The sequence below is a fragment of the Etheostoma cragini genome, chromosome 9, assembly GCF_013103735.1.
Source record: "Etheostoma cragini isolate CJK2018 chromosome 9, CSU_Ecrag_1.0, whole genome shotgun sequence".
Classification (NCBI taxonomy): domain Eukaryota; kingdom Metazoa; phylum Chordata; class Actinopteri; order Perciformes; family Percidae; genus Etheostoma; species Etheostoma cragini.
Window position 1 is genome coordinate 19,673,779 of NC_048415.1, and position 23,341 is coordinate 19,697,119.

The 23,341-nt window shown below is 40.8% G+C and overlaps 1 protein-coding gene across 4 annotated transcripts in view; it reads left to right on the top strand.

Moving 5' to 3' along the window:
- si:ch73-63e15.2 (protein strawberry notch homolog 2) overlaps nt 1-19,112 on the top strand; it is a 60,267-nt gene extending 41,155 nt beyond the window's left edge. For 3 of the 4 annotated variants that reach the window (XM_034882611.1, XM_034882612.1, XM_034882614.1), the window contains 28 exons: nt 1,506-1,682; nt 2,988-3,074; nt 3,875-3,980; nt 4,136-4,296; nt 4,401-4,534; nt 4,729-4,819; nt 4,996-5,139; nt 5,240-5,357; nt 5,439-5,544; nt 6,136-6,289; nt 6,391-6,567; nt 6,971-7,068; nt 7,720-7,802; nt 8,086-8,268; nt 8,463-8,584; nt 8,772-8,903; nt 9,057-9,192; nt 10,723-10,835; nt 13,324-13,395; nt 13,476-13,584; nt 13,694-13,765; nt 13,932-14,075; nt 14,389-14,483; nt 15,486-15,578; nt 15,765-15,896; nt 16,580-16,656; nt 17,024-17,214; nt 17,771-19,112. In XM_034882611.1, coding sequence (XP_034738502.1) covers nt 1,506-1,682; nt 2,988-3,074; nt 3,875-3,980; nt 4,136-4,296; nt 4,401-4,534; nt 4,729-4,819; nt 4,996-5,139; nt 5,240-5,357; nt 5,439-5,544; nt 6,136-6,289; nt 6,391-6,567; nt 6,971-7,068; nt 7,720-7,802; nt 8,086-8,268; nt 8,463-8,584; nt 8,772-8,903; nt 9,057-9,192; nt 10,723-10,835; nt 13,324-13,395; nt 13,476-13,584; nt 13,694-13,765; nt 13,932-14,075; nt 14,389-14,483; nt 15,486-15,578; nt 15,765-15,896; nt 16,580-16,656; nt 17,024-17,214; nt 17,771-18,966 — 4,503 coding nt within the window. In that variant the 3' untranslated portion in view covers nt 18,967-19,112. The remainder of the gene's footprint in view (nt 1-1,505; nt 1,683-2,987; nt 3,075-3,874; nt 3,981-4,135; nt 4,297-4,400; nt 4,535-4,728; nt 4,820-4,995; nt 5,140-5,239; nt 5,358-5,438; nt 5,545-6,135; nt 6,290-6,390; nt 6,568-6,970; nt 7,069-7,719; nt 7,803-8,085; nt 8,269-8,462; nt 8,585-8,771; nt 8,904-9,056; nt 9,193-10,722; nt 10,836-13,323; nt 13,396-13,475; nt 13,585-13,693; nt 13,766-13,931; nt 14,076-14,388; nt 14,484-15,485; nt 15,579-15,764; nt 15,897-16,579; nt 16,657-17,023; nt 17,215-17,770) is intronic. The other variant, XM_034882613.1, reaches the window with a different exon arrangement.
- Nucleotides 19,113-23,341: the final 4,229 nt, after the last annotated feature.

Genomic DNA, 23,341 nt, shown 5'->3' on the forward strand with positions numbered 1-23,341 from the left:
CAGAGATGTGTAATAATCACTGTATAAATATTCACAATGTTTACAGCACAGACAACCAGGCCTTAAAAGACAAGTTCAACATTGTGTATTATATTCGTACTCCTGCCGGGATTTGGAAGAAAAGATTGATACAACTCCCATATCTGTATACTAAATATGACGGCTAACTTTGCTCAAACACTAGAAACAGGGAAGCGGCTAGCCTAGCTCTTTCTTAAGGTAATAAAATGTACCTGCCAGTACTTTTTTAAATTTTCTAACTATTTTTTTTATTTTTATATATAATGCTTACAAAAAGCCTGGCAATTTTGCTAAGCAAACTTAGCCTGCTGCTGATGGTAGAACTATATACAGCCCTACACTACTTATGTCTATACAGCACAGAAATGAGAGTGGTATTAATCATCTCCTCTGTGAAGTGAATAAGCATAGCCAGGTTGGGTCAGTGGGTAGAGTTGGCACACATATACAACGCAGAGGTTTGAATCTGAACTGTGACGATTTCCTGCATGTCTTCCCCCTCTCTCTTCCCTTTCTCACATATCTGTCCTATTAAATAAAGTTGGAAAAGCCCCCCAAAAAAACATGTTTCCAAATTGTGAAACTATCCCTTAAAAATGCGTACACAGTGTAGTATCATAGTGTGGTAGTATAAAAGGCTGCTTCATGGTCCCCTGCAGGGTAAAGTTAGAACATGGGGGTGTGGGAACTTCCACTCAAGGCCCACAGAGTATAAAACACACATTTCAGACTACACTCTGGTAAACACATACAGCAAAATGGAGATTCATACTCACCATCTCCAAAAACAGTTTCTCCTTTGTTCAACTTGTCGTTGTCTACCATGTTCTCTCCTCCCTCCCCATCTATCTAGCTCTCTCTCCCTACATCCATGTTTATAAGTCTCAGGGGGCCCAGGGGTGCCCGGGAGAGGCTAGTTAAAGAACACAGCATGCTAATGGCTTGGAAAAGATATGAATAGAGGGGCGACTGGAAGGCAGCCATAGCTGAAATGACACACACGGACACAAGCACTCTCATTATGCCTGCCCCTCGCTTTCTATTTTACGTGCTCACTCTCACACATCTGTGTGTGATTAGATTTTGTTTAGGCTACTTGTGTTACTCCCACAAGAGTGCATTATTGGCTGAAATCCAGAATGAATGGGCCACCTTTATTGTCTGTGGTACACTCCTATCCATCTGACGTTTTTCTTTTTTAGGTATACACATTATTCCTCTGCTGCACAAGCTCTGTGTTGTGTCTGCACTAGGATATATATAATAATAATTTATAGTTCTCCTTTATTTTACCATGAAGCTTGACGGTAAAGGGAGTATTTGGAAAGGCTATGTCTAGCTGTGGTTGCATACACTGGTTTTGATTTGTCACTTTCACAAACATTCTTGAAGCTGCAGAAAAATCAGTTTGACTCGCTGCTCTGCCCTAATGTTGCCACACATCAGTGGTTTAACTTAACACCCCTCTTTTTCTCTGCCTTCAGGACCTGTCCTGCATTGATGACCTCTCCACAAACTCTCTGTTCTCTTCTCCGGCTGACTCCCTGTCGGAGTATGCTGATGCCCAGTCCTTCATCAGCCCAGACAACCTGAACACAGTGCCCACCCTCTGGGACATCAACACTAGTACCACCAACGCACCAGCACAAAGCCAGTTGGAGGTCAGTAACACGCAAACACACACACACACACACACGCACACACGCACACACATGCTGATTACCACACAAATAGCTTATCTTACAACTATTATGTAATACATACTTGTTTGAGTCCGCGCACACACTTCTGTCATGGAGATGGACACCAAGCATTTGCAAGCAAGGCTCAGATTGACCCTGTGGCTCTGTAAAACATCAGTGCTGTTCTGGCTCTCTGCCGCCTATCACTGTCAGATGGGACTGCCATGGTGTAGCTGGGTTAGTGTTAATTCTTCTGAAAATACAGAAACACCATCCACGCTAAAACTGTTTTACCCCAGGCTTCACTGCAATCTACACACGGGAATACATTTATTTGATAGTACGAGAGCCAGGATAGTAGGCCTGCACGATCCAGGGTAAAATATGAATCACGATTTTTTTAGCTTAGAATTGATAACACGATTCTTTGCCAGAGATTGCTTTTCTAACAAAGGGTAATTTTTATTTCACACATGAACCTTAACAAAAGAAATCGGCAGCACCAAACAGATTTATTTTGGCACCTATAGCACATTGCGTATCACCACATGCCTGAAAACATAGCGGTTTCAATGAAGAGAAGGGAGGGCATTGCAGCGCTCGGGAGCACAAACCTATTTTATACAGTCTATGTTTAAAACTTACAGAAGAAAGTAGTTTGTGAAGCAGCCGGGTCATAGAACAAAATAGCAGAGTCATTTTAAAAAAAGAAGACAAAAAAAGAAATTATTCGGCCTTTATACAGGTATCACATTTTCTATGAGATAAACAATAATCATCTTTGCTTTTGTTGAACTGTCCCTTTAAAGAAACTCATTGAAGTGTAGTATTTCATGGTCTCCAAGTCGGTCTGAGAAGAGCAACTATGTTCTTGAGTATTAGTCCTCTATCCCTGCTCGTATTGTTGTTGAGTCTATTTTGAATTAGATGGGTCCAAGGATATCTTTTTGATATGAATCAGAGTACATTTATTTCTGCTGCTTTCTGAAAGCCTTTTATGTTTTCCTTTTCATTCTGCCATCATTTCATCCATTATGTTGCCCAGACACTCACGGCTTTATCTGCCTTTTGTTGTTGTTGTCATTGGCTTTTCACCCCCAGACAACAAATTGCATTTTGTTGAATGCTGCTCCATCAGACATCCATGAACACACTCATGCACATTCATTTATACAGAACACACACATAAAGTGATGTATCATGTTTTGTCTGTTACCCTTTTCTTATGCATTGCAACCGTTTTCATTTGTTTTTGTATTTCTTCATTTTATGTTTTGTTGACAGCTGAATGGCACCAGCAGGTTTCATGGCTTGGCCAGTTTGGATGATATAACTGCTATTATCAGCACCCCACCTTTAGGAGGATTCCAGGTAGCCACACCAACCTCTCCAATCTGATGTTAAAATGAAACCAAGCTCTCTAACTAGATGAGCCTAATGGCAGTTGTCAGTAATACAGAGATATTCAGTGTATGTTATATGTCTAATGTGCAGCTGTTATTGCCCTGTCTGTTTGCAACACAAGATGAGGCTTAATTGTTTTACATGGCAACATAACATGCCACTAATCTAAGACTGAGGGCCGCATTAGTAACATGTGATGAGTGAAATTGTAATGGTTGCTCCTTCTTTGGCAGGTCTATTATCCTAGATGATGAAAACATTTCATGTTGCATGTATTGGGCATTGCACAAATGCACATTGCATAGAGAACAGATCTTATACAGTAAACTGGATTACCTCATTTAATATTCTACGTATAAAGAAAAGAGACAGTTTAATATAAATGGGACTGTTTTGCATTTCCAGTTTCTCATATAACATTAATCTGATGTTGCCGGAATAGGTGAAGCACTGTTCTGTCTACAGTTACAAACATGTTTTGAAGCTCTTATTCATTCTGCTTCAGCTGGTTTTACGCACCGGTAATTTAAGTTGTTTTTACCGTTGCACTGGTTAACATTCTCAAATAAGGAGCTCTAGATGTGCTGTCTAGATGTGCTGTGCTAACCTTTTACTAACTACTACTACTCACCTGCCTTTGACATTTTCAGCTACAATGTATTTTATAACTTGTCTTCACATAAGCTGGAACACGATGCATAACTCCCAAATGCGGCTGTTATTATTAATGTGAATTACATTTATTAAAATCTCTTTGGTGTTCCCAGCCTCAGAGAACCCAGTCCCCCCCAGAGGAGGAAGAGGATGCTGAAGAAGAGGAGACAGAGGAACTGGGACATGTAGACACATATGCTGAGTACAGACCTTCCAAATGTAGGTCAATAGACTAAATGTCAACATCTAGTTATCTGTTATTACATCTACATTTTACTTCTTATTATAGCAACACACTCGTGCTTTGTGCATTGAACACTTTTGTGAAACTTTCCCTTTTTAAACTGCCGTTTTCGTTTTCTTCCTCTCTACAGCCACTATAGGAATTTCTCATCCTGACATAGTGGTGGAGACCAACACGCTATCCAGTGTCCCTCCTCCTGACATCACATACACTTTGTCTATCCCTGAGGGAACTATAAACCGTGGCCTACTGTCAGCTCTGCAGCTAGAGGCCATCATCTATGCCTGCCAGGTACACACACAGTACATAATGTAATTTTTCATTTTGCTTCTATGATTAATGGTATTATTATGCAGGCATCTTTGTCAACGCATTTTCTCTTTGTGCGCCCCCAGCAACACGAGGTTATCCTTCAGAACAACCAGAGGGCAGGCTTCTTGATCGGAGATGGGGCAGGGGTCGGAAAGGGACGCACCGTGGCAGGAATCATCCTGGAGAACTACCTTAAGGGAAGGAAGAAATCACTATGGTATGAGAGATAAACAACTCTGGTCCATAGAGGGGCCAAAGAAATCACTTTAAACCTAAATAACTACCACAGTTTCATTGGGTTTCAATCAGGGTTCAAAATTAAAATTAATTTATATGATTGTGTGTTGCATCCAGTTAGTTAGTTGGTGCATAAGCCGTTCAAATGACTGACTTTCTTGCTTCTGCCCTCAGGTTCAGCATATCCAATGACCTGAAATATGATGCAGAGAGGGATCTCAAAGACATAGATGCTCAGAATATTCCTGTGCATGCCTTAAACAAGGTGAGTCCAGGTGGAATTAGTGTAACAAGCTGGAAGAATATGTTGTTCCTGGCAACTGTTTGAGTTAAAACCATGACAAGCAGATACAGGAGACACGCTGTATATTTGGCTCTGTAAGTGTTAATACGTATCTCACGAATACTCCCCTCTTTCGAATGTTTGATTTATTATTGTAGATTAAGTATGGAGACACAGCTACCTCAGAAGGAGTCCTGTTTGCGACTTACTCTGCGCTGATTGGAGAGAGCCAGGCAGGAGGGCAGCACCGGACGAGAATTAAACAGATCATAGATTGGTGCAAGCCAGACTTTGACGGAGTTGTATCCTTCCATTTAAACAATAATACAATCCAATAGTTTTCTAACACAAATTTCTGTTCCAAAATCTGCATTGTTTGCCCTTGACCTTTCCCCATTAAAGATTATTTTTGACGAATGCCACAAAGCAAAGAACGCCACATCTACAAAGATGGGCAAGGCAGTGCTTGACCTGCAAAACAAGCTGCCCCGGGCCAGAGTGGTGTATGCCAGTGCCACAGGTAGGCTGACACACAAATAAACACACACTTGTATACAAAATGCAATACAACCAAATATTTTAGAATATTGTTTTCCCCCAGGTGCCTCTGAGCCAAAGAACATGATCTACATGAGCCGCCTGGGGATCTGGGGTGAGGGCACGCCCTTCAGAGCCTTTGATGACTTCCTGCACGCCATCGAAAAGAGGTTCGTAGGGTGACATGTCGCGGAATTCCTTCAAAAGTGTTCTGTTTTCCGATTGCCTTTCAATCATGTGGATATGTATCTTCAAATTCTAGCGCATACTGGAAAATTACCTTTTTATAAAGGCCGGACTAGGAAGTACTCAGATTTATCTATTTATTGGTATTTTAGATGGCAAACTTTTAACTTTATTGCAAACAAATTCTATAATAAATTACAGAAACAGTTTTACAAAAACATTTACATACACAAACGCAACAGGTCCTGTACAAAAGATTATGGGATTAGATAAGTATCCGTAAGATCCAAGATCCTAAATTCTACTATATCAATGAAGGGTTGCCAAGTTTTAAAAAATGGTTCAGCAAAACCAAACAATGTCTATTTCAGTTTTTTTTTTCAGTTTTAGGTGCTGCATGACGTCTTTGATCAAAAGTGGGACGTTGTGCTCGTTTCCAGTTCAATAGAATTCCAATTTAACTTTTTAATATTGCCCCACAGATGTGGTGAAATAACTCACAATCAGTTTGTGGTTATGGCTGGTTGATCTGTGATTGAGTTATGTTGAATAATTTATATGCTCTTTGTAAACAGAGGTGTCGGTGCCATGGAAATTGTTGCCATGGACATGAAAGTAAGCGGGATGTATATCGCCAGGCAGCTTAGTTTCTCAGGGGTGTCTTTCCGCATTGAAGAGATCGCACTGGACAATGACTTCAAACTGGTCTATAACAAAGCTGCCATACTGGTGAGCATCATACCTGTGTCTATTATATTTGTGTATGCTTATGGTAAGGTGTGTGAGAATTAAAAAACACACACTATACATTAAAGTGAATCTGTGTCCAGTGGGCAGAGGCGTTGCAGGTGTTCATGCGTGCAGCCGATGAGCTGGGCCTAGTCAGCAGGAAGTCTCTCTGGGGACAGTTCTGGTCGTCCCACCAGCGCTTCTTCAAATACCTCTGTATCGCTGCCAAGGTCCGCTGCCTGGTGGAGCTGGCCCAAAAAGAGCTGCAGGCTGGAAAGGTCAGCACAACACACTTGAACACTGACTCATATAGTATGTATAATCTATAGGCTTATAAATAATCCACAGGAAAATCCAAGCAAGAACTGATATTGGATAAACAAGTGGGGATAGCTGCAAGGATAGATCACTTTTTTTTTTTTTTTTTTTTTGTAAATTAAACCTGTTTTGAAGCATAGTTAGGCCAAAACGTTGCTATGTCTGCGTAGGAATGTCAGAGTTTTGGATGTCATTAGTTGAATCTATAAGCCTTATTAAGGTTGTATTAAGCATTTCTCACAGCTTGAGATGAGGGCTTTTTTTTAAATAATTGTGGTATAATACAACACAATAGAATTGACTTCAGGTAACACAGTAGACCTGTTTGGTTGTTGATGTGTATTTGGTTCACCTCCACCACAGTGCATCGTTATTGGGCTACAGTCTACTGGAGAGTCCCGTACCAGAGAAGTCCTGGATGAGAATGACGGGCATCTCGACAGATTTGTCTCTGCAGCAGAGTGAGTGAAAAAGGAATATGTTCTCTGTTGGTTTGTTTTGACACTGTATGTTTTTGAGTTGATGTGTATATTTGAAAGAATATCTACTAAAATGACAAAACGTCTTCTCTGGGTTACAGCACTGTCTGAACAGCTAAATGCTCACAACAGCAAGGTTTTTTAGGAAAACAGGAAAGTTTAGCATTTTCCTCCTTCATACCTTTCTCAGACATTAAACCCTGTATGGAAAGGTTTCTTTCTGTTTGCTGGAAGCCCTAGCAGCCTGTGGGTTTCTTCTATTTCATTTTGTTGCTTCATTAAACTGTCTAATGATTTGCCAATCTTGAGGAAAACAAGTTCTCACCACATGCATTCAATAAAATAATAAGGATTCAAGTCGTGTCATTAACATCCTCACCATTATCTTTAATTAAACCAAACAATCTCTTCAGTTATTAGCAGCTTTTTAATTATGAAATGGCTCATGCAAGAAAAACAAGAACGCTAGACTTGTTTGACTCTAAACCTCTCACAGCAGACATGCCTGAAGGTTTGGTATATTAGATCACACGCAACATGTCTGTCAACACCTAACAGCTATCAGAAGGCTGACCACTTTGCTGTCAGAATAAAGATTTCTCTCTCTTTTTATCCTCTTCCTCTTTCCTTTAGGGGAGTGTTCCAGTCCCTTGTAACAAAACATTTCCCTTCAGAAAAACAGAGGAGAGAGAAGGCACCAGGGAATAAGAGAAAACGTAAGTGAACACCATGCAAGAATGTGTACCCTAAATTGTATTAGAACAGTTAACAGGTGTGTGTGTGTGTGTGTGTGTGTGTGTGTGTGTGTGTGTGTGTGTGTGTGTGTGTGTGTGTGTGTGTGTGTGTGTGTGTGTGTGTGTGTGTGTGATTGCATACCATCTGGCAGCCATGATTCACATCGAAACACAATTTTTCTTGCAATCCGCTTCCATTTCTTCCCCTTTCATTGAATGATACTACAGAAAGTGTTGTTGAGCTGTACTTTGTGTTTCCAACCAGGGAAGCCTAGAGGTCGCCAGCCCAAGGTACACAAGCACACCATGGACAGCGGCGGTGTGATCAACATTAGCGATGACAGCAGTAGTGACTCCGATGGCATGGACACAGACTCCAACTCCTCACCAGACTCCCTGCTTGACAATGATGATGTCATCTTTGTTAACCACACTAGCTGCCAGACAGGTAGGGAGATATCTTTTTTTTTTAGTTTGTGTTGTCAGTAGGCAGAAGCCTTTTCAGCCTTAGTAGGTGTGTCCAGTCCCAATCAAACAGATGCATATCTAGACGGTGAAACAACCTTCCATGCCCAGTTGTTTTTGTGACTCTTTCCTATCAGGGTTCCATGGTTAATGTTTCATCTGCTTTCCTATTCACAGCCAGGATAGAGGAGATGAAACAAGGCCTCCTCCATAAAATATCCATGCTGGGAAAAGAACTACCTCTCAATACCTTAGACGAGCTCATCGATAAGTTTGGAGGACCAGATAAAGTCTCAGAGGTACATGCCTAAAACCCTGAACTATAAACTCCCTGGCCACAGGTATCTAATGAGCTTAAATGGTACAGGTGGGATTCACGTGTTCTTCACCATCTAAATCAATGTTCCCAAAAAAAGAGCAACAAATAAACGTTGATGTTTTTTTACGGCAAATGTCTGACAATGTATTGAATATTTTTCTCTGCAGATGACTGGTCGTAAAGGTCGTGTGGTGCGGTGTCTTGATGGCAGCGTCCGTTATGAGTCACGTGCTGAGCAGGGGCTTACCATCGACCACATCAACATCAAGGAGAAAGATCGCTTCATGGGTGCAGAGAAGGTCAGATACACCAGTCAAATAGATATAAATGATGTCTTGTATCTACAAATCCATGACTTGGCTGCAAACAATCTGTGTCTTAAAGAAATGTACTGCATTATAAACAATGGTCAGTATGATGTCCACCAATACCAAAAAAACTCTTTCCTTCAGTTGGTGGCCATCATCTCAGAGGCGGCCAGCTCTGGGATTTCTCTTCAGGCGGACAAGCGAGTGAGAAACCAGAAGCGCAGGGTCCACATGACTTTAGAGCTGCCATGGAGTGCAGACAGGGCCATTCAGCAATTTGGTGAGTCAGGAAATGTAATCCTACAATAAGTCTTTTAAAAGTAAAAGAGGTATACAAAAAAAAAACATTTTTGAGATTTTCCATTAAAATGTGCCGTCTTGGGTCTCTCAAGCTAATTTAAAGTTGTTGATGTTTGTTACATGGAACATGGGCGTCAGTATTATTTTCCATATTTACTATACTGTATTACTACAGCAACAAAGGTCAAATACACCTAAAACAAAGTTTGTCTGGAAAAATGACTTATTACAACTCATCATATTGTGTAATTTCTTATCAATGGATGTTGAGTTGCACGTTTTTTGCTACAGCACTTCATGATGTCAAAGCTAGAAAGATGGGCTGAACAGGCAGCAGTTTTTGGGTCACAGGGTATCAGAAATATAAAGAGGCGTAGTTCCTCCTTTTAACGTCAGGAGAGGCTTACTCCAAGGAGCCTTACCTAGTTTGATCTCTTACTGTTTAGGCCAAGGATTACCAAATCAGGACATATGTTGGCTTGTCTTACTGAAACACTGCTGGTAATACAGTATATGGTTGGGGTTGCTTTCAGTTATTCCACATGGTGTACAGTACAAGTCAAAAGTTTGGGCACAGTTTACCATTCAAGTCAGTGAGAAAGTGTGTCCAAACTTTTGACTGGTACGTGTATATATAGGCAAGGATTTAGTGTCTGCATCCATTATGTATTTTTTTTATGCTTCCACTCATCAACACATCATGTTCAACACATACACAATCACAGAGGAGTGGATGGATAAATGGTTTGCCATAATTAGAAAAGTGCTTAAGTAATTACTTTCATTAGCAGCTTCTCTACTTGGTGTGAAACTCACTCTTAGCTTAATTCTTAAAGTTTGGAAGGTTAGTGTTCAGACACATGCACATTGTACAAATACACAAAGAAAGTCATATGTATGTCCTCATAAGAGATTCTATTGCATTTTCTTTGGCTTCCAAATATAACTTTGTTGAAAGTTTTTCTTTTTTTGGTTGTTGGCTGTTGAAAAGGGGATCTCCTCTCATAGTGTAAATATTAGATTTACTTGATATCAGATCTCATTTGATGTTCCAGGTCTAATCATGTCACCAAAATATCCCCTTCTTATTTTTCTGGTACTAATAATGCATCCATTCTGTGAGTAGATGCAGCCTGTGTTACTTGTTTTTGTCTGTCTAGTCTGTTGTAATCAGAGATGTTGCACACAAAGTAACATGAAGATAAGTCAGAAAGATGTATATCAACTCATACTACTATTGTGTCATTTCAAACATTAGGACATGATTACCTTGTTTGTCAAAAATATTTTTCAGTCAGTGTTTTCCGTTGGCCAGATTTCTGTTTGACAACACCACCACAGTCATGACACTGGGTGCTCATCCATCTTTGTTGTTAAAATTGTATTGTAAAATTATAAATTTTTGCTGGAAGGAATTAACAATGTGCACTGTAAAATGCATTTAGTCCGTAGGCCTCCTCGCTCTTACTGTTTTAATAGTATAAATACTGTCTTTTCTTTCTCCTTCCAGGTCGCACACATCGGTCCAATCAGGTGACGGCCCCAGAGTACATCTTCCTCATCTCCGAGTTGGCGGGGGAGAGACGTTTTGCCTCCATTGTGGCTAAGAGACTAGAGAGCCTGGTAAATATCAAATCCTTATAGTTGAGATTGTGTTTGGGTGTTGTATTTGCTCCTCCTATTTTGCAAAATTCTTCCACGTTTACTACATTTTTCCATATAACTGAGTGAAAATCTGTCTCATGGGAAAATAATCCTTTTCCTCTTGTTGTCGTTTGGAGTGTGAGAAGAATTGTTCCACTGTAAACGGAGAGGATCTGTGTTTTGTGTTTATTGATCTGCCATTTGCCTTTTCACCCTGGCTTTACCCTTTGTCCTTCCTGTTTCCTGGGGTTTTCCCTAGCCTATTAGCTCTACGCACGGTCTCTTTTATTGTTGGTTCGCTTAAAAATCTACTTTTCTCCACAAACCTCAAAAGATTCTGGGTCTTTCCCTGCTGGAGCTCAATAATGGAAAACTGAATAAGCAAAGCAGAAACAGCAAAGGGGCTTGTCTGGAAAATTTATAACTCCAATCTTCTGTAATTATCAATGCTTTTCAGCACCAGCATTATTTATACGTCATCATTTATTTCCATGGTGACACAGCATGACAGTTCTTTTGGGAAAACGACAAGGGGGGTGCTATGGGACAGCGGTTCCAGGAAGTCGTTCATGTGTTTGCCAGCCATTTTTGGTAAATCTGCATCAGGAATAGGTCACATCTCATCTGTCTGCCTGCCTGCATGAATCCGTTACAACACACACACACACACACACAAACGCAGCATTGCATGGCTTCTGCTGAATACCTTGGTAACTGGTTGAGTCCAGATCAGCAGTGAAGTAATATTTGGCTAAAACATCCCTTTTGTTTTGGTATCTCAAGGCATTTTCCTGTGTGGGCAGAGCTAGCAGCTAAGATTGATCTTCTGTTGACTTTGCTTCTTCTAAATTTTCCTCCACCTTCTTCACAGTTCATTTGAAATCTGTAAAGGATGAAAACCACACGGGCTTGCATCTTAAATAAACCCCACACTCAAATTTAAGTTAAGATTGTGGTTGAATAATGTTTTTTCATGCACTTTTGTCTTGTAGTTGTCTTATGTCTGTGTCTCTTAAATGTTACTCGAAGTCCTGTTGAGGCACAATGTCAGTAGGCAGTTACAGAAAAGGTGTGTGTGTGTGTGTGTGTGTGTGTGTGTGTGTGTGTGTGTGTGTGTGTGTGTGTGTGTGTGTGTGTGTGTGTGTGTGTGTGTGTGTGTGTGTGTGTGTGTGTGTGTGTGTGTGTGTGTGTGTGTGTTAAAGCTTTCACAGTTTTCTCCAGGATTTTGAACTGGACTGTAGTTCTATACACTAGTACACAACTTAGTTATATCGGACCTAAGCCAGTTTCACATATGAATCCCAGAATATGTACCTTTCACTTATGTTGCACACAACAGGAGATTGTCCATGTCAGATGCGTTCTCACTTAGCGGAAATACTCTGTTGGGTTTAGTCGAGGGGTGGTGATGGGTAGAGCGTGCAGCAGACTGGACATGTCAGGAAAAACAGTGCTTCATTGACCCGTTTATAATTTGGTTAAAAACAACCGAGTCTCCTGCAGTTCCTTGAATTTGTCCAATGTTTTCTACAATGGCCCTTACCGACAAATAATTTGTGTGCTTAGGAGCTTGCAGGGTACAGCAGTCGGTGTCTGATTCAACTGATTGGGACATTTGCATTTTCAAATACAGCTCTGACGGATAATGTCTAGATCAGGTGTCAGCAACCATAGGCACAAGTGCCACCATTGGCATGCGGTAGCTCAACAAATGGCACACTAGCTACTAAGTGTGCAAGAGTATTATGGAAATGTTCCATCTGCATGCCAAATGAGCTTTTTCACAGCCATTGGCAGGAGCACAGCCTGTTATTTACGGTAGTTTGGTTGCCTTCTTCATAGAATGCGGTGCCAAGGGACAGAGAACACTGCCTGAGTAGGGTTGGTAGATGATGGAAGGCTTAATGCTGATATGGCACACTGATTAACTCAAAGGTTTTAAAATGGTTCTTCATATTTAAAAGGTTTCAGACCGCAGGTGTAGATAATTTTAGGTTTGTGTGTGTGAAAGGGACTCTACTTGTAGATTTCCAGGTAATTAAAAGTGGTGCTTGCAGTTGAGCTTCAACATGGCAAACATTCACACAATGTGTTGTAATTTAAAGGATTTCTGTATTTTGTCAAATTATAAAAAGTTAATGCAATAACATACATTTACAATAACAAAAACATACAATTCCATACCCTTACAATAACACACATCATGTGAAATACTCAATCTCTTCTATTTTAAAGAGCAGGATTTATTCATTAGAGGGCTAAAAGTCCACACTATTCCTATGACTGTATAGTACTATCATATACTGTACGCAGTTCATAGTTAACAGATTCAGCCCAAATCACTTTGTCCATCTGTATTAGTGTGATGATAGTCGGAAGCCTGCAACCCTAATATGTATAATAACTATAATAATTATAATTATAATTATAATAACAACACTAATGTTGCTAATCCACCACTTTGCAGGGTGCATTGACGCATGGAGACAGGAGAGCCACAGAATCCAGAGACCTGAGCAAGTACAACTTTGAGAACAAGGTAGGCAAATTAACCTTCTGAAAATAACTTAATAACTTAATAAATTTGGGTATACCAATTGCATGTCTCTTTTCTTGCAGTATGGTACCAAGGCTCTTGACAAAATCACCAAAGCAATCCTTGGCCACATAGAGAACAAGGTGCCCCCTCCCAAAGGCTACCCTGGGGGTGATGCCGCTTTCTTCAGAGGTATGTTAGAGCTTTGGTTGATTGCCACCTTCTGTAAACAGATAACTTCACCAGCAGAGTTTCCTGTGATTGATCAGTAAAACAACGATTTTTCTTTATTTCATTCCAGACATGAAACTTGGAATGATGGATGTGGGCATCTTTTGTCGAGAGTCTCGCTTTGGGATCAGTACTGAGAAAGGTAGAGTACCCAAGAGGCACGCAGGCATATTGTATGCCAGTATTCTTAAGATAAATACGTTGATCCAGGCTACTTACTTCAACATTTACCTTTAGCTGGGTTCATTGTTCATCTGTCAACACAAAATCAGCTGCAGTTACTGTTCTGTGCTGTCTCTCTATCCCAGACTGCAGCATCACCAAGTTCTTAAATCGCATCTTGGGCCTGGAGGTCCACAAGCAGAACTATCTCTTCCAGTACTTCACCGACAACTTTGACTATCTAATCGAGAAGGATAAGAAGGAGGGCAAATATGACATGGGAATCTTAGGTATGGAGCTCAAAACACAGCATGGTTTTACAACAATGCAATTTTATTTGTGGTCCAAAATGTTTATGTTGCGTAACAACAACCACAAAAAGAAAAGGTAAAAACTGTTTGAAATATATTGACAGGCTTTTCAAAAACAGACTAACTGTATAAAAACGTAACTTACAGTATTGATCATTACACTGATAATTCTCTGTTTGTTAAACTGGATTGCCGTTGGCCCTTAAGGGATTGATTTAAAAAAGAGAGATTGTTCCTAATCTGCTACTGTGAGTAATCTTTTGGTTCTCTTGTTCTGTTGTGTCTCTGACAGACCTTGCCCCGGGTAACGATGAGATCTATGAGGAAAAGCAGGAAACTTTCCTGACAGTCGGAAACCCTCAGGATGGACAGGTTGTTCTGTATAAGGTAGGCACCGCATTTCCGGTATATTGTAAGATGCCTTTCTATAAACATAATGCACATCACTGATTCTCCTAAGTTTGGAGTCTCATTACTGTGGGCAAAATATCTCAATTGTATCAAATCTTGAGATACCCTGCAATGTCCAGCCCTAGTTTTAAAGAAGCCAAAATAAGAATTGTGTTGCACAACCAAGAAAAGATCTGCAATATTGTGTTGCCTACATTAATGTATGTAGGAGGATGTCTCCATCACCAGAAGGGCAACAGACAGACGGGTGAGCATAGGCACATTTACAGGCCCAGGCTAATCTTGAGTCATTGCACTCACAAACCAGAAGGGTAATTCTCTGGATAAACATCATACATAAAAAAATGAAAATCTTGTGTTCTATGTTCTTCGAGTGAAATCCAGTAGGGTTTGTAGGAAGCCATTAGAGCAGATGCATGTTAAGAAATCTTCACAGAAAGCAAATACCAGTGACTATAAATCCATTAAGATTTTCATGACAAGGTTTGCATACAAAGACAATACAACTGTGAAATGTGTTCCACATCCAGTCCAAGAGGTAACTCCAGTAGCTACCTCTGCACTATATGATGATTGATGTCACTTTGCCAGCAGTAAGGCTGTTATCACACAGGCTTAGCCCAGGGCTCAGGGGCCTATGTAGACACTAGTGGCAAGTGGGAACAGGATAATTACTGATACCTTCTGCTATTAGCTGTCGGCAGCAGGCTAACCTGCATTTGACATTTCAAAGTTGGCAGCCAGGCAGAAGGCTGCACAGCAAGGACCTGTTTAGCAAGTACAGGGGGAGACGTGCATGACTGCGGTAGACAATGAGTCTTATGTCTGTGTGTTTTTAAATATATGTCAGAAGTAATTCTGGGTTTCTGAGCATGAGTCTCTTTCAGCTTCAGGACAACAGTGTGTGGTTGCATAGCTGCTTGGTTCCCCCTCATTCACAGCACATGCCTAAGTCTGTGATCCTTTTTGCCCCTGTAGATCAGTGTGGACAGAGGCATGCCCTGGGAGGAAGCCATCAACAGGTCACTGAAGCTCAGTGGCTCTGACGAGGGATTCTACCTGTCCCTGAAGGTGAGACCATGTTATAATTAGCAAACTAAACCTGTGGTCTATACTGTAAAAGGCACTACATGTATATGTTTTATTGGTTAAAACCAACTTCACTGGTTAGCAATGTGATGACACCGTAGATGTCCACTTCAAAGAATGTATTTGTCTCTAAGATAATAATTCACTCTCTGCATGGCCTCTCCACAGCTGCGAGGTAACCACCCATGTGTGCTGCTAGCCGAGCAAGGAAGAGGCAAGAACCTGATTGTCTACAAGCCTAATATTGGCAAGCAGACCCATCCCGAGAGCCTGGACAACCTGCAGCAGCGTTACCGGAAGGTAAATGACTTGATTGTCTGTTGATGAGTAAGTTGGGCTTATAGTTGTGCCTGTATATTGGTGTCTAAATACTAAATAATGTAAGTAAGTAAGTAAAAGTTTATTTATATAGCAACCCTCACAGGTATAGGGCCACAAAGTGCTTCACAACAAAAACATATGTCTCCACCCAGCAGGAAAAAAACATGTTTAAAGTTGACTTTTATAGTTTTTTCCCAAGCAGACAATGAAAGGGTCTATAAACAAAAATATACAAAACATGTTTTGGTTATGTATCGACATATTGACATTTTCAGGACGGACATTTTCCTCCCAACTGCAATTGCTGTTTGGAGTGTATATACAGTACATGGAGTCTGATGCCCCATAGTGGTCATGGAAGAGTACTGAACCAGGCAGTGTTCAAGAAAAAGCTCCGTATATGACAATGGGAAACAATAAAATCCCTTTATCTGTATGTTCTTTATTAAAGATGTAACTGTTTCTCTCCTTTGACAATGATTAATAAAAAATTAAAATAAAAAGTTAAAACTATGCTCTGACCTTTGGTTTAATACAAAAGACACCCCTTTATTACTAAAGTTTCCATGTTGGTAAAGATCTATTTCTAAACCTGTGTAATGGTGTTGTATCAAACTGTGGAGTTTTTTGCTGATTTTGGTGTTGTACATTTCCGATTCCAGGTGACGTCGGAAGAAGCCAAGGACAGCTGGGAGAATCAGTTCACCTTCTCCTTCAAGAAGTGTAGTCATGCCAACTGGTAAGTAGGAATCCACAATGTCCCCTGGGATTAATGGCTCAAAGCATCCAATCAGGCTGGAACTCATTAGGATTTAGTCAGGGTGGTTTTAGGGTCAGATGCCATTCCCAGAGATTTGCAGATCCCCTGAGAACCAGTCATGAAGAAATAACCTGCAAGTCTCACATGTGCCCTCATCACCAGATGACCAGTGAACTGTGTTTAAATGCTAGGATCGGAGCCGTCTCTGATCGCGCATAATTTGCCAACAGTCAGTCCCTCAACATGCCATACAGTTTTCCTAAAAGAGGGGTATGCAAGGAACTTTTGTGCTCTCTGTGTTGTCTGCATGAAATGTTTGACTTTTGCTCTCCTGTCCTTTCCCTAGGAATGGAAAGTGTAAGAAAATAGAAGAAGGTCAGGAGTGTTTGCAGGGCATGCGCCTCCGTCAGTACCACATGTTGTGTGGTGCTCTGTTGCGTGTGTGGAAGCGTGTATCCGATGTGGTGTCTGACATCACCAGCTCCAGCATCCTGCAGATTGTCCGCCTTAAAACCAAACAGCATAACAAGCAAGTCGGTTAGTACATCCCCCCTGATGCAAGTCATATGCACTTTACTAAGACTCATTTTTACTGGTGGTTACAATATCTTTCACACTTTTAACATTGACAAAATTTACCAGATGTCAGTTAGTTGTTCTGATGGTAAAATATCTTGTTGACACTTCTAACTGACAAATGAAGGAATCAGAATTGTTGCTTACATTCCTCATTCCTCTTCTATCAACTCTTGAATAAAACATCAATGCTTACTGACATTTGTTGAAGTTATTAGGCCGGATACACAGAACACTTGGTGTTTCAGCTTGACAACCACGAAAACCCAACAGCATGAAGATAAAAAATATATATACACTGTAGAAAATATGTATTTTTAGAATCATAAAATGGAGAAGGCATCACAGAAGCACATAGCTGTCCATGTTAATACATGTGCTGTGATGTGACCTTTAAATGAAACGGTTAGCGGTGGAAGATCTGGGTCTGGTCTTTAGTAAATCATTATTCAGGAAAGTCTTTGAGTATTTACCTCACTAATACCTGTGGCGTGACCATGCTCCTCATCTCTCCCAGGTATAAAGATTCCTGAAAACTGTGTGGCCCGTGTGCGCGAGGAGCTGTTGCAAATGGACGAGGAGGTAAAGCGAAGACGAAAGGAGAGGGAGCAGAAGGCCGCGGACCTGCGGCTGGTTGAGGAGCGCAATCGTAAAATGGAACAGGAGAACAAGCACCTCCTGGCAAATCTGTTCAACTCGAAACCCATGCTTAACCACTCCCTTGTTCAGCCTCTCCCCCAGAATCCGATCTCTCAGCAACAGAGACTGCAGGCCCAAACCCTGTCCCCTTTACAGCAGCCCTCCCAGAACTTACACCCGTTGTCCTTACAGAGAAAACACAGCCAAACCCAGCAAAGGACCCACATCTGGTCCAACAATTCCACCACCACCACCACCACCGCCAGCCAGGGCCCTGTCCCCAACACGGTTAGCATCCGCTCCAATTTCTCACAGTTTTACCCCCAGTCCTATGTTACCCCTTTTCAACAGCTGAAGAACCCATCACTTCCACTCCATCAGACCACACTGTCTCCCAACTTGTCTTCCAAGAATCCCCTGGATGAGATCTTGGACCTGACAGTGAGCTCCCCATCTCCGTCCCCAGACAGCACGGAGGGCGGACTGCATTTGGACAGTCTAGGGGTACACACAGTATTCGGAGACGACTTTAACCTGGAGTCTCTGATCTCTCGGACTGCACCCAATGCCCAGCAGGCCGCACCAGTACAGCAGCCTATTTTGCTACAGCAGCAGCCGCAGCAGCAACATCGGCACGCAACACAGCAGCAGAACCACAACCTGCTCGCCAATAACCAAGACTTATTAGATTTATTTGACCTGCCCCTTTCTCCCCAGATGCCTACACAGAAAGCCAGCCCTTCGCCCTCTACCTCCTCCTGCTCTTCCTCCACGTCCTCCACTTCAAACAACCTGGCTTCACACGTCTCCGCCGGCCTCCTGCCCGCATCCACCCTCATGCCAACGTCATCCTCCTCTTCTCTTTTCTCCAGCCCGTCCTCGTCCTCCTCTTTGTTTTCCAACTCTTCCCCTCACTTCTCCTCCAACTATCTCATCCCTCAGTCAGAATCGCTGTCCTTACCCAACGGCCACTCCGGCACTCTTGACGTTCGCGAGGCCCTAAACAGCATGCTACAGCGCGGTCTGGACCGGACGTCTGTCATTAGGTACCGGCAAGAAGACTCAGAGCTTTAACAGCAACATTTCGTCTGGACTTTTTCTTTTTAGGTCACATTTTGTTGTTGTGTCCTTTAAAGCAGATTGTCGTGTTTGCTGCTGTCTATGATCGCACCAACGGACCTACTCCCTCTCCCCTCAGGGCCCATAGTCACATCACTGCCTGTCCTGCACTCGGCTCACCCTTCTCTTTATCCACCTCTAACGTTCACCTGCTTGAGGCTGTTGAGGCGATAGCAAGCTCCATCAATATCAGATTTCTGCACCAGAGTGGCGCAGTTGGCTCAGTTGGTAGAGCAGGCGCACATATACATAGAGGTGTATGCCTCGGTCCAGGGTTCGAGTCCAACCTGTGATGATTTCCTGCATGTCTTCCCCTTTCTCACCTAGCTGTCTTGTCCATTAGGGCGGAAAAGCCCCAAAATATAATAATCTTAAAAAAAAATACATTCAAAAATAAAGATTTGTGCACCAAAGTGTGTCCACCACAGTGACAGGCAGCTGTGAAAGTGGACAACAACATAACTGTATTTTATCAAATATACGAGCTGTCAAAACAAAAGCTCATTCACCGAGGTTTGGAGATCTTTAATGAACCTCCCCGCTGCTGATCTTACGAGGTATGATTGGTGAAGTTGCTGGAAGCTCTAAATGCCTTTCACCAGTTAAAACCACATCTTTAGAATTTGCTTTACTGCTACTTTGCTTCACGTTTGTCTTGACTAAAACAAGGCTGTATGCAAGGCTTGGTTTGAGTGAAACAAGAGATATGGTTGAACTGGAAGATAAGGAGAAGAAAAAAAAACAGATGAAATCTTTTAGCTGATAAGCCATGAAATGCCTCAGTTTTCATTATTTTCTTCTACATGCTCCCTCTTGTTTCTCTCCCTGCTTGTATGAACACTAGTGTGAGGAAAAAGGGAGAGGAAGAGCAGTCTGCTGTTGCAAACAGTGCCTTTGGAGAAATCTTTAAATGCAGTCTTTAAAAATCCTTGTAGCCTAATGTATAGATTTGTACTCTTAAGCGTTGGTTATTCATTTTAATTTAAACATGGTATATTTGTATGTAACTTTTAGCCCCCCCGAGTCAGTCAGTCGTTTGTGTTACACTATGGTGGTGGGTTTCAGGAAGAAGCCTCTGGTAAGCCTGTATGTGCTCGTATGATTGTCTGTGTGGACTTGTCCTTTTCCCCCCCTGTGTTCTTCTGTCCCTGTTGATATGACAGTGTGCTACATGGGGTCAGTATAGCACGGATTATTGAGCAGCATGGATAGAAATTGTGTCCAAAAATGTTATCTCCCTTTGTTTATGTTTAAGCTGACGATAACATTTAGTGATGTGACTCCCGGTTTTGATCTGATTTTGAATTTCTCAGGAACGTCTCGAATGCTTTGCTGTTGGTCCCATTTTGACCGACATACATAGAAAAAGTTGTTTTCAAGTCTAAGTACAGTGGATGACAAAGAATTTCAAGGTTTTATTGTCTCGAGGTCTGAAAAGCTGATGTTTTTCAACAAAATCTGGCATTAGCAGCAAGTCTGAGACCAATTTCTCATTAAAGGTGTTTCCATTACAGGCGTCAAGGCTTTAAAACCAATTGATTTGTGCAGATTTGTGATGTTCACTGTGTATGATAGTGCATATTTAGAAACCTGTGAGATCTGGCCATCTTTGTGTGAAAATGATGCACTGTAGTCGGTTCGTGACAAAATGCCGGGATAAGTTCAAGTGATCAAAAAGCAATAAAACCATATTCTACATTTGTTGTGAAACAGAAATGCCTAAGTACTGTTTACGCTCAACAGGCAGAGCTTTGTGGTTACCTTTGCATGGTATGACTCTTCTTATTTCTGTTGTGCTTCATAGTCGTTTAGTCCATCTGATTCTGAAATGCTTACAACCTTTGTATAGTAAGTTTTCACGGGATGAACGCAATGCGTTTTAGTCATCGTTATTATAAAAGGTATTGTTATTTATATTTAAGGGATATTTAGATTTTAGATATGTTATCCTGCTTATTAGAATAGTTAACAAAATGTTTGGTCAGGGAAGTTTCTAGTTTTCAAGATTACTATAAAACAAATTCTATTATAACCTGCCACCAAATAAGATTGCACTGTTCTGTACTGCTGTACAGTGTCTGGATTTATTTCTGCTCATTTCAGTTTTGCTTTTTCTCAAGTACAATTGTTTCTCCAACTTGTAGACCTTTTGTCAGGCCTTCAGTTCGCAGAGAGATACCAAAGTATTCCACAGACCCCCCCCCCCCCCCCCCCCCCCCCCCCCCCCCCCCCCTAAAGTTACTGGCTCTAAGATAGCAGACCTTTTATCAATCTCAGGAAGAAACCTCCAAGAGGTGTAACGGCGGGGCGTTAGCAGAAATATATCATTTCCCCTTACAACAGTGGTGAAACTAACCAGTACATGTGCTGTTTTGTTCTTAACTCTGTGCTGTGACTCTTGCTGTATTTATGTTTTAAGACTTAATGTAATGGGCTTGTTGTTTGTCTTTGTGAACATGTCAGTGATTTTAAATGTTTATGCCTTCTTAGGGCAAAGAGCAAAGGCTGTTTCTTTTTTAAGAAACATTATATTTCTGTGGACAGTTTTATTTTCCTTTCGTGTTGGGACATTTAATTCATGTTAAAACTGACACACCTTTGAGTCGATTGGCACCTGGATTATACTGATCTGTGCAATCCATCTGTCCAAGCCTTCCCGTCTCCCTCGGTGTAGCATAGGTTTAGGCTCACAGTATTTCCAATTCTTGGAAACACTTCTTTTTTAATTTTTTGTTAGCAGACTATAGCATGTCTTTTCTGGAACCCTCAATAATTTTGCTTTAAATATTCCTCCTCAGGCACATTCCGAGACATCAGTCTGCAATAGACTTGCCTTTTGTTTTTGTTTTGTAGCCACCCAAATAAAGCGTTCCGCATTTGAGAGATATGGACCGCATTTAAGGAAAAAAAGCTTTGTTTTTTAAAGATTTGTAGTAACCGTGTAATTTTAATTATCATTTTGCACTAAGAATGGCATAATCAAGTTACTGTTCTCTTGTGGGTTATGATTGAGCATTGCAAGCTTTTTGTTTTTTTCTGATCTTTGATGGATAGCTCTGTGTATACTGTAACCATCTTTCCTGTTTCTCCACCGTTTGCATATAACATACATGTTATCACTCTCAAAATAATTTATTGCTAACAAAAAATGAAACAAAAAACATGCTACTGATTGTATGTATTTTTAAACAAAGCCTATTTTTTCTGTAAAAAAACAAACAAAAAAAACTGTGTTCAGCACTTTTATTCTGGGTTGTGCTTTTGTTTTCTATATATTTATAATTTAGATCCAAATGTATATATTGTAAAATTTGTGCCTTTCGACTAATTCTTTAAAAAAAAATAAGTTTTCTACTCATTAAAGGAAGGACTATATGAAATTGCAATCTTAACTTTGTAAACAAATAAAAACTTGAAGATTGCTGAATCTGAGTCCTTGGATCATCAGGGTTCCCGCCCAGTTTAGGAAAAGCCTGGAGGGTCATGGAGAAGGAGGAGGCAGCGTGGGTGACACCACCCCTCATCCATTCAAACTAGCAACACAAAGACCAACTGAACTGATTAACTAGAGCAGAAAGAAAAGGTGAAGGAAGGACTGTTACTCTTCACACACCTTTCAACTTCAAGTTCACACCAAATGTGGACTGGTTTCTCCCAGTGATGTGCTGCAATATCTCTTTCAGCATGGACATCATTTGATCATAGTCATGGATAAACAGTTATGAATAAATGGGGGGGGGGGGATAACTGTTACAGGTGAATGTATTGCATTCAACATAATTAGAAAGATCACTATAAATATACGTACGAACCAAAAACAAATGTATTAATTAGAGGGAATGGGGGCGGCCTATAGCTCACTGAGTAAGTTCAGCGTTTGACGACTTTTTCTGAGCCTTTTGACATTTTTGTGGGTTTTCCCCAAAATTTTTAAAGCTTCTTTTATATTTTACTTTTGTCACTTTTTTGGCATCTTTTCACATTTTTGTCAATTTCTTTGTTATTTGTTCACATTTTAGTCACTTTTATTGACATTTTTTGCTTCTTTTTTTTTTACACTTTTTACACACTTTTTTCTCCAAATGCTATAAAATTGACAAAAAAAACACACAAATTCAATGAAAGTGGTGAAATTATTATTTATTTAACTTGTGAGGAGCATTTTTGGGAACCATCCACGTTACTTTTTGAAAGAAATCCATATTTCAGATACAGATATTTTATTAAAGGGGTCAAATTTGACAACGAGGACAACAGGAGGGTTAACATCATAGACCGTTAATATCAATATATACAGTCAATGGTTAAAACCATAGACATATAAAGAGTT